Source organism: Corylus avellana, chromosome ca9 (genome assembly GCF_901000735.1).
Source record: "Corylus avellana chromosome ca9, CavTom2PMs-1.0".
Lineage (NCBI taxonomy): Eukaryota > Viridiplantae > Streptophyta > Magnoliopsida > Fagales > Betulaceae > Corylus > Corylus avellana.
Window position 1 is genome coordinate 2210105 of NC_081549.1, and position 11848 is coordinate 2221952.

General features: G+C 34.7%; 1 protein-coding gene across 1 annotated transcript; it reads left to right on the forward strand.

The window, feature by feature from the left end:
• Window positions 1-4339: 4339 nt before the first annotated feature.
• On the forward strand, window positions 4340-5240 carry LOC132162577 (uncharacterized). The gene has a single exon (XM_059572834.1). The coding sequence runs from the start codon at window positions 4687-4689 to the stop codon at window positions 5068-5070; it is 384 nt and encodes a 127-aa protein (XP_059428817.1). The 5' UTR covers window positions 4340-4686; the 3' UTR covers window positions 5071-5240.
• The last annotated feature ends 6608 nt before the right edge of the window (window positions 5241-11848 follow it).

Sequence of the window (11848 nt, forward strand, 5' to 3'; positions counted from 1 at the left end):
TGGCTCCTTTGTTGTTTTTGTTTGTTGCTTGCTATAATGTATTTGAGTTTTACCGTCGAATGTTAAGCTGAAATAGATTGAGACATCCATGTCGATGAATTCATAGACTCAGTATGGCGAATCAGTTATCTTTTTTTTTTTTTTTTAATAAGTAAAAAGAATTGTTAGTTATCTTTGCCCCATAAAGCACGTTATCTTTTCTTCTCGAAACAGCTTTTATCTTTTGCTTATTGTCCCTGTCTTGTTTCATTGAGTCGTGTTTTCTTTTCACTATATATAAGAATATTGTGATGTTTTTGCAAGGTATCAATCAGTTTAACTTGGATCTGTTTGCTTGATTAAGCTTCTAGCCATTATTTTGTTGTAGTTTAGGTTGTATAGAATTTTGTGGCCGATATGCACCTAATGCTTATAAGACATTCTTTGGCTGAAACATCAGATTTTCTGAAGTTTCCTCATGCATTGGAAAGACGGTGAACGTATGTGGCTATTCAAAGACCTCTATATTTTTATGAACCCATTAAGTTCTAACTTATAGCACATGCTGAAAGCTAAAACTAACTCTGAGATAACTTTGAAAAAATATTGAGTGTTACATTTATCCACAGTGAGTAAAGATTATGAGCTCCATATTCCTCTAAAATCATTGGTGAGAAAGTTTTTTTGTTAGACTATCTTTCTGCAACTGCATGTTTGCGTCCACACTTGTGCATGGGTTAATTGAAAAGAATTATTAGAGTTAACTTAAATTCTATCTGGTTTTCTTTCAGACATTCACAACACAAACAGGTGGTAGGGATCAAAAAAGTGATTTCTCACAGGATGTTCGGAGGGTTATGATTGAATAAAAGTTCTAACCCTCCGCATGATAGATGTTTATCATTCATGCAACTCGTTCATCATGTATCTTACACTCTTACAAACACCACAGAGCTTTAATTTCACTTATTTTTAGGGGCATTGGGAGGTACATGTTGCAATTAGGTACTTATTTAGTGATCAAATGGTGATTTGGGTTGAACTTGGTATTGTAGGAGTCTTTTTCTGGACTGCCACATTTGAGTTGTTTGGGTGGATACTATATCATTTACCCTGTAATTTTGTTTTATGTTGTATTCTTGCTTTCATGGTTGATGAGTTGAACATCACTCAAGTAATTCCGCTGAGCCATGAAGGCAGTTTGGGAAATGGGCTTGATGGATTCCTTACTAATAAAGTGGAGTGACCCTGAGAATTCCTTCTTGAGTGTTCGAATAATTCAAATCTAGATCTCTGGTGACTTCGGAATGAATGAAAGCTTCATAGAGTGGGGATATTTGTTGTTAAGGGAAAAAGAAAAAGCTAAGGGGGGGATGCCTCTGCTTCCTTTTGCACATTGACTCATCTTGGTAATCTTTCTATAAAACTATTTACATGTTAGGACCTGTTAGTTTAACCTGGAGAAAAGAATTTTATATATCAGTACAATGTTGTTTTCAATTTGTGCTATAATTTCCAAAGGACATGAAAGTTGATTTATCATCCTTTTCAAACCTATACATGATAGTTCTTTTGAACTGTATCACTGATGATGGATATTATGGTCCGTCTGGTTTCCAAGAATGCCCATGGCTAAATCAATTGTAAGCTTGCAGTGTTGCAATGGTAGTTCTTGTGGTGTCCTAGGAATTCCTTGCTAGTGATGGATCTTATGCTCTACTTGGTTGCCAAGAAGGCCTGTAGCTAAACATGTCACAAGCTTGCTATGTTATGAAATATAAGCCCAATGGGTTATGAGAATCCTTGTTATCATCTCTCTATCTATTTCCTCTTCTTTTTGGAGCATTAGTGAAAAACTCCCTATAGCTGACGCCATTTGGGAGTTTTGTCTGTGTCTTTGTCTAAGGAAACTACTGAAAGTGTGTAGCAGATTGTGCTTGGATTATTTCCAACACTGAAATCTCAGGATAGACATTTAAAGCTTTTCTTTTAGAACAATCTGCCAATACGAGCTATTACTTCTTGATTGGTCAACAAAACACTGCTGCAGGAGGGAAATTCTATTCCTTGATTGTAGAGGGACTAAGGTTTTCCTCTGGTTTGTTTGGACATTCATTCTTGAATCTCTTAACAAACCATGATAATGCAGTGTTCTGTTTTTCCTAGTTTTAGGTGTAGGAGCAGGGTTGTTGATGCAACGTGGATGTGGTGGATCACGAAATCAAAGAATCACAACTCTTCCCAAAACCAAAAAGAATCAAGGAATTGAGAGAAAATAGACAATAACCCAATCTCATGGAATTTCCTAATGAAAATTGATTAAAATAACACATAAACTGCTACGTAAACTGTCCTTATTAGGTTTATATAGAAACAACGAACAATCGCGATCTCATTCGGACGGGGTTATTTCCCATTTCAGACGGGAAATGTGATGAAACCCTAAAAATACTAAAAGCCATCTCAGTCGGACGGGGATCGACCGGATCTTCAACTGGACGCATTGGAACTAATTATTGAACATGATGCAACACCTTGTTCAGAGGGAACCACCGTTCAGAGGGAACCAACCGAGGCTTATAGGAACAGTTTTTGTATTTCTCTTGACAATTCGTTTTGACCTAGTAAACATTAGAATTAGAAAATTTTCATAAAATATGAATTTGTAGCCCTTTGAAAGGCTTTCAATGCTACTAAGATTGTATAGCAACTTTACTATAACTGGTCCCCCTGTAAGCTGGCAGGCATCAGTTGTGTACTAGGTGTAGATTTCTCCTTAGTTTTTTTGTGTGATGTAGTTAATTTTACAAGGTTTCCTTTGTAATCTGTTAAAAAGGTATTATTTCCTATTTTTAAAATTCATTCATGGTTGATAAATGATAGGAAGGGTAGAATGGAGATGATAGGCTGTAATATATTGTGAAAGAAATTTCGTAAAAATAGAATTAACTCTTTATATGTTTGGTTCTTTTCATTACTTATCAAAAAAAAAAAAAAATGTTTGGTTCTCATTTTGATGTTTATTTATTTCTTGAACAAATTTTAGTTGAAGGGGGAATGATGTCCACACTATTCCGTTGACAAAGTTTTCTCTAAAGGGTTGGAGGAAATTCTTTCAACTCAATCTATTAAATTGATATTTGTCTTTAAAACACGTGATTTTAACATCCTTTGCTATGAGGGTAGAAGGACCTTTGAATCTGGATGATGTTGATTTGTTAATGCCATTAAGCTCGATATTTATTGAAATTTTTGTTCATGGGGGGACGAAAATCCTTGCATGAGGATGATCATAATATTGGTCAGGGCTGTTTGGTTGTTGAAATGGTGAGTAATAGTTATATTTTGTTATCTACCTATCTAGTATCTACTTGTAATGGTTGGTTGTGACTCTAGCTGCTGCTGTTGCTGTAATATTTATTTGAGAAAGCAAAATCGTTTGTTTTGTTGAGGTAGCTACATCTACTTCCTTTGACTTTGTTTGATTGATGGTTTTGGTAGATGTGAATCTACCAACAGCCTCAGTTTAGACTAATTATGAGCTTTTTCTGTATTTTAAAATGGCTTCTCACGGTTCTGTTATCTACCGGTTGTTGTACTATACTGTCCTAATAAACATGCGTAAATACTATGTAAATGTCAACTTCTATATATAGCAAATAAACTTGTTAAATTTTGATTTTCTTTTTCTGGTTTTAGTGAATTCCATATTTTATTTATTTGGATTCTTTCCGTTGCGGGCCCTTTGACCAAGTGATTCGGAAAATGAGTACTTAGGTTTGTCTCCTGTGGCACAAGAGGTTTTGTGTACTATGCTTGTGTGTACAGGTAGGATTGACACACGGGTAAATTCGATATTAGTTAACTCAAAAACGATTCATTTAGTTAAATAGGTTAATCCTCTCAACTAAGATTTGATTCATTTAAAGAAGCAGGTGACACACTACGACTTGCATAACATATTCAACATGACCCATTTTGACAACCGAGAAGTATATGAATTTAAATGCAAACATAAAAATAGGAAAGAATTTTAATTTATATGAATTATATGAATGAATTTTAACCTTTTTAGGGTTTTGTTCTTTAACTGTAAAAAAAAAAAAAAGAATTTTAACTGTAAATCTATTTAGTTTAAATGGGTTATGAAGATTACAATAGGTTAAATGAGTTGACCTGCTTAATAAACGGATTAATTCGAGTCGACTTGAATTGACCCAAATTTGATTATATAAAACCCTAACTCATGTAAAAAAATATCAACTTTATACACATGACAACTTGGGGTACAACGAATTTTTAATTACTGATATAATACCTATACCCACAAAAGTTGGAGTCATACTCAATATCCAATACTTTGAAATTTGCTGGAATATTGATTTCACCTGGTGGATTTCAAGTCAATGACTTGTGGTCCTCAAAACGGCACTTGAATTTCAAGTAATCTACTGGCATAGATTCATCATATTAAATTAGCAAACTAAAAGATTTGTTAGATGATAGGTTGGGGAGGAGGGAGGCATAAGTCAGCAACACGTTAGATGAAATTTAGAGGAGCTGCTAGAGATGCCCCTCTGAAACCAACCCCCAAATAAATGCTCTTGACTGATACAGATTTGTTGAAGGCCGTTTTACTTTCCACCTTCCCACTACCCCACCACCAAAAAAACCTTCAACACATATATATGAAGTTGTAGGCTGGCAATGGCACAACTTAAACCAGCCACCATGGCCTTCGTAGCAGAAGATCCTGCAGAACATGATACATCTAGCAAAGGTTTAGCAGACATGGAAGACGACGAGCTTTTCGAGATCGATCTCGATGCCGTGAACTGCATCTCTCCGCCGCATTATTGGGATAGCTATCTCACATCCACCGGAAATGCACTTCTTGCCAATTGCTTGCTGCCTATATCTGAGGTTTCGGGTGCTGTTCCCATTGCATCTGGAAATGTTTCCGGCAGTGTTTCGATGATATCACAATCATGTAACTTTGTGATGATGTCCGAGTCGAAGCCCCTCGGTGAGCTTCTTAGGTTGCCTTTCATGGCGGCCTTTGGGGTACCTCCAAGGCAAATGAAAGCGTAATGGAAATGGCAAATCAATTTAACATACAAAATTGATACTTGTTTATTGTGAGAGGCCTAAAGCCATTAGAAGGAAGTAAGATTAGCATATTGATGTTACACTGATAATGTTATAAACAAAATTACTAGGCTCCATAGACTCAAATGGAGTGTTATAGCCTGTTTTATTTCATTGCCTTTACTTACCTATACTTTACTATAATGCTTTTCTTAGATTATGTTATTTCAATTAAGTTGGGGAAAATTATTTCAATTCAGCTTATTAAACTAAAATATTTCCTTAGAATATGTTAAAAATGCATGTGAAAATGATATGTTCTATAGATAAATGTCAGTTTTTAGAAGAATTTTTTCTAACCGAAAGCTTTGTGCATAAAACCAATGTATAAACCAACCCAAAACAATTGTATTTAAAAAAAATTATGTAGAGAGCTTCCATGACAAACTATTAGTGTGGAGAGCCGCTCTATGGCTAATAATTTTTTATACGAGATGCGAACTTGATACAAACTCAATAAGAAGTTAGTAAATTGTGTTGAAGGGTAACACGTTTACTTAAACGGGTTGAGTTAAGATTGACACCTGCAAATCCGACATGAACCCAATACAAAATTAGTGGTTTAGAGTCGAAGGGTCTGACTCGTTTAATTAAATGAATCCGGTTAAAGTTGGCTTACATAATCTTATATTCATATCTCAATACAATTCGAACCTAACACACAAATATGAATTGCTCTTAGCTTGCATTCCCTCTAACTAATTCCAATCTCTTTTCATTTCTCAATTTTTCTTATTTAATATCTGTTCCTCATTTTTTTTCCCTGGGCATTGGGCAATCTCTCTCTCCCTCTAGTATCTCACATGACAATTAACCTCACTTAGCCCTGCCCCTAGGCTTGTATAAAACTAAAAAATAAAAATAAAAAATGAAGAAGAAGAAGAAAGCTATAACACTACACTTGGTATATTACTATATTCTGCCTAATTTGGCTAAAATACCGTTGAGGAATTTCATCAAGTTTCATGAGCGAAGTGCAAACCTCAAAGTTGGGTTTCAGCTGGGTTTGGGCTTCGTCATAGGTGTCCAAATAGCCCACTGAAATTTTGGGTGGGGAGTGCCTAACTTGAGGCCTTTCGGGTGACGAGCTTTCCAGTTTAGGCAATCTTTATTCCATAAAAGGCAGATGGGGTAGGGAGGCCCTGATGCTATACATTAGTTTTTTTATTTTATTTTATATTGTTATTGTACTACTGACAAATATCACATCAACAAAATGTAATAAATATATATCATTTTTCTTTTCTTTATTTGTTTTGGAATAAAGTTTTTCTTTCAAGAAATATTTATAAATTATATTTTAATTTTACAACTATTTTACAATACTAATATAATAGATTCAACCATTTATTTGATTCTTTTTTTTAACAAAGACCAATCCGCTAATTGATTTAGAGTACCACGTCAATATTATGTGATAATTGTAAAATAAAAATAAAATTTTTTTTTTTCTAACATAATCTATTAATATATTCAAAAACCTCACGTGCAGTTTTAGAAAATACATGTCATTTTCTTTCCTAAAACTCATTATGATGGAAAATTATATTCTTTGTTTTGGAATAGTGGTGGTTTCAACTTTCCGCGTATAGTAAAGCTTGGTGAACCTAAAACATGCTACGTGAGTAGCGGTGAAATGATTAATGAATGTGAAAAGTCGAATGGGTAGCTAAGCTTTTGTACTTGTACAGAAAAAAAAATATCGTATAAGGTGCCAAATTTCTCTCCTTGAAGGCAGAGTAATTTTTGTTGTTTTTCTGGAGAAGATAAGCTGGGAGCTGTCATGTTTCTCCTTGTCCCTGGATGCATCCCTCACCGCAGGGCTACGGTGGCTCTGAAGTCGCGCGCAGCTCATCATGAGAATTGAGACCGATAGGGAAAAGCAAGAGAATGCAGGGAACCAAGAAATATAGCTAGCATCAATAAATTTTAAAAAAGAAAATCGAATTAACGTGTAAAGCTGGGGGGTCCTGACCCCCCTTGTAGACTGGAAACTACGTTTGAGTACATTCATGGTATATCATTGTCGTTGTCGTCGAAGTGACATGCTCAACATCTTCACATTTCTGGCCCCCCTCCCCCCCTGGCCGGCCTCTACTCTAAACAAACCCAAAATCAAATAAATATATAAAACATGTATTTTGTAGTCACATGTTGACAGTTAATCATTTTCCAAATTAGCCAATAGACTCTACAAAAATATCATCCGCAGGCAAGAGGGAGTGGCCGAAAGACTCACAGGCTGGCCAGATGAGGTGTTTCGGTTGCATGTGAGAACTTGTCGTCTTTGTCAGCAGGACAAGGTTGCTGGGGTGCCTTCAATGGATGTTTGGATTGGTTGGGGTGAGATACGATGCTGTCAGAATCTATCTGGTTGGGAAGGAAGTTGAGCAGATCTATTCTCTTTAGCCATCTGTTGTCAAATATGAGAGTAGTACTTTAGCCATCTCCCCTAGCCTCCCTTGATTTAAATTTCTAGCTTCACCATATATATATATATATATATATATATATATGTGTGTGTACTAATTAGTGCTAGGATATTAATTAAATAAATTCAATTTTTTATTAATCTAAACTTTTAGAATAACTAATGATTTCACATAACTTAAATTCAAACCCTGATTATAAAGTTGATTCTCAATTTTGGTTAAATATTCCACACATATCATTTCATATTAACTCCTTGTTGTGTGGTGACTTGAATTATCAAGTCTTAATTAGTAGGACCCAACAATATTAAAAGAGAAGTTTTTGGCTCACGTGGTATTATGTATCCCAATTGCCTTTGGATTTGGTTTGCCTCACAGAGTAGTACTTGGTCTTATTGCTTTTCCAACTTGGACTTTGAGTCTTTGTAATAAACCGACTTTGTGACCAATAAAAGAAGAGCATGCCGCATAGCCACAGTGAGGGAGGGAGAGAAACTCAGTAGCTTCATTAGGTTTTCTTTTTTGCACCTTATGGTACTTAGGGTCCGTTTGAGATTGCGGTTTTAATAGGTGCGATTTTAAAAATAGCGTTTTTAAAAATAGTGTTTTTAAAATCGTAAAGACGTTTGGTAAAACATGTTAAAAAGTATTTTTTTATTAAATATTTGTTATGCGAATTCATGATTTTGGTTTAAATTCGCACTTTTTCAAATAAGCACCCCTAGCCTGCTTATTGAAATCGCAGATTTTTTTTCTTATTTTAAATTAAGTGCTTTTTGAATCGCAATGCCAAACGTTTTACGTTTTGCGATATCTTTTAAAAACGCAGATTATTCTTGCAAAATCACAATCCCAAAAGCACCCTTAGAAAAAGAAGAGTGTTTTCTTTATCAATTTTTTCCCTCTTTTGTATTTTTCTCTTTTGTGTGAGAGTGAGACCTTGGTGTACATATCAATTTTTTCCCTCTTTTGTGTGAGAGTGAGATCTGGGTGTACATATTGGAGCTTTGAGTTTTTAGTGGTTTTCTCTCTACTCCTTTGTATTCCATCTTTTGTTAATAAATTTTCTCCGGGTCGTTTCCGCCAGTGAATGTAAGCTTGTTAAACCGAACCACTTAAATCTTGGTGTCGTATGTGATTGATCTATTTTTCTATTCTACTATTTTCTGCTTCTTTGGGATTCTGAATTTTAATTCCGCGCACAACACTCCTCAATATATATATTAGCTTATTTAACAAATTGCTTAACCGTAACTATGTTGATGGTTAACCATTGATCGAGTACTTCAGACAGTAAGTACTCTAGGCATATATGGTAGATAGACCAGATATACACTCGACCAACCGGGTCGGGAAGATAGACCTAAGAAACTAGGGTTAAAGACAAAGTACTGATCATAAAATTCGAAGTGCAAGTCCGAAGGAGGGAATTCATATATTTTCAATAGGAGAATCATATATTGAGGAAAGTGAACCAAATGTAAAAGCCTGGCCAAGCTTTTGGCTCATGCCAGTTTAGGGTTTTGGCTTCATTAGTACTATTACATATATGGTTGAAGCTTGAGGAAAAGTAAGGGCATCGGAATCACATAGGCTATCATTTCACACCTTCCTCTTTTCTGATCAACCAAATGTACTTGAGATACTCGAAGCTTTTAGGGAGATCTTTTTTTGACTGTGCATGGAATTTACCTTAATAGCTTACCAATTGGGAATATAGTTTCCATATATGGGAAATGTAAATTTTGCTCTAAATGTATTCAATGGTACTACTTAGCTGGAAATGTTTTATTCCGAAAACCTAATTAGCCATGATCAGATTGCAAACTGTAGAATTTTGATTGATGCTGTTAACACTCTACTTAAGCTTGTTCTAACAATTAAATTGCCAACAACATTCCAGTGGTGTGCTATTAGAATAACCTCTGTTTGGACAAAGTAATGATAGTGATACTGCAGTTGAGATCGTATAATCGAGTTTAGTCAATGAACCATTGCAAAATAAGTAGAGACAATTGAAAACTTGTTGGCTGTAGAGTTTTCTGATGCTTAAGTTAGCAAAGAAAATTGTGTATCGCTACAGATTAGAGAGTTATAATATTTTGGAAAGTTAGTGGGCATAATTGTCTACTTGTCGTATCTGGAATGATGTACATCACCTCTCTTTAGCATCCATTGAAGGGGATACGGCTTTGGCGAGGTGCCGTGCTGGCAGATCATGGCCATAATCATATTTCATGTCAAATTCTACTTTCACTAGCAGGGTTATGGCCATAGCCAAATTCTTTTCTTGAAATCATGGGGCAATTAAATTGAAACTATGAAGTGGTCATTCTCTGTCCTACAATCCCGATGTCCTCTAAACAACCACTATGATGACACGGCTAGTTGGGCTTCCTAGATTTTCCCGTCCTATCTAGGTCTAATTGTCTATTTTGTCATTACAAGAATTTTGGTATTTAACAACGATAAAAACATTGTTGCTAAAAGTCTAAAAGTCATCGCTAATAAGTTGTCACAGTTACTTCGACGAAAAATGTTATCAGTGACAACATTAGTGTCATCACTGTAATGACATGTAGTTGTTGATAATGTTTGAGATTGTCGCAAATAGCGTAAAAACTAAACCGACATGTCACCATTGATGATAAGTTATCAACAATGACATAGGGGGTCATCGCTGATAGTTTATTATTAGTGAAGACTTCGCGCTGTTGTTGATAACTTTGTACTATTTTTTAAAAATAAATTTTGGATTTATTTATATAATTTATAATTGCTATATTTGATTATGGAATGAGTAGACCTAATACAGAACAACTATAATTGCTACATCATACAAGTATTCATTCAACAGATGCTAAGAAAAAGCTTGGTATTTTTTTTCTAATTAAAAAGTTTGGTGGGGAAAATCAATGGTTACTATTCTACCTAACTGTGACCATAGTAGCACTTGCTTGCTCAGAGCCGTAAATGAGAGGCCTACTAAAATTCGACTAAACTATAGTCTGACCTAGCTTCATTATGGCATTAATGTGACTCAAGGCGACTAATATTAATAGGACCGAAGATTCTCATTTCGAGAGTTGAACTCTCACCCTAATACAGGGCCAGCTAGACCACTAGGCGAGTGAGACGCTCACCTAGGGCCCCCGGATTAATAAGGCCAAAAAAAAAAATTTGCCCAATTTTTTTTTTAATATATATATTTGTAATTTAAGGCCCATTTTTTTTTTTTTTAATTAGGCCTAATTTTTTTTTTTTTCATAAAAACTTAAAAGCCCCATTATAATAAGCCCATGGTAAAATAAGACCAATTAACCCAGAAAAACAAATATTATTATACTTAAAAAGAGTCTATCTACCTATACATCCGAAATTATTTGATATTGAAAGATCATTTTAACCCTACCTAACCACCCACTTTCTTTCATTTCTTTTTCTTTATCTCTTTTCTTCTCCACTGCCGACATCCTCCCCTCTTATCTTCTGTTTTCTCTTTCATTAGTTTCACTCAATACAGAATGTGATGGAGAGAGATGAAGAGAGAGAGAGAGAGAGAAAGAAAGAAACATGTGTATCAATGAGGTAATGATTCATAAAAAACAATTGATTTTTTTTTTTTTTTTTTTGGTAATGGTTATTTCCGTGCTTGATTTTTCTTGTGGGTTTTGTATGAGTTTTTGTCAATTTTTTTGGTGGGTTTTGTTTGAAACAGTTGTATCAAAGAGGTAAGGATTCATAAAAAAAAAAAAAAAAAAATTGATTTTTTTACTGTTGTGTTTATTTTTGTAAGGATTACTAAAAATGTGAACTCTAAATATTATAATAATATTAAAATAAATATTATTTAATTAATATATAAATATTAAATAAAATAAGGCCATATTTAAAAGTTTCGCCTAAGGCCTCAGAAAACATTGAGCCAGCCCTACCTTAATACATGCCCAACTACTTTAAAAATTTCCTTAAGATCACTAAACCATCACCATATATATATATATATGGTAGCATGGAATTTGAATCTTGTGCAAACAAACCAAGTCTTGCAAGTCCGAACTTCGTCTAATTAAGTAACTGATTGCCTGCGTTTATGCTTGGAAAGTGCTTGGTATGTCGTCGATACTAATCAAGTTAATTTTGACAGCAATATATAGCGTACGTCACAAGTTCATCAGCTATAGCTAGCTTTTAATGGAAAAGGCTAAGAAGTATTGCATACCAAATGTTTAATACATTTATCTCTCTTTCAATGCAGCAAAGCACACCTTAGCTAGCGTACGTCAACA

Bases quoted from the DNA above. Each gene is read 5' to 3' on its own strand.
- LOC132162577 (XM_059572834.1), top strand. From the start codon at position 4,687: ATGGCACAACTTAAACCAGCCACCATGGCCTTCGTAGCAGAAGATCCT.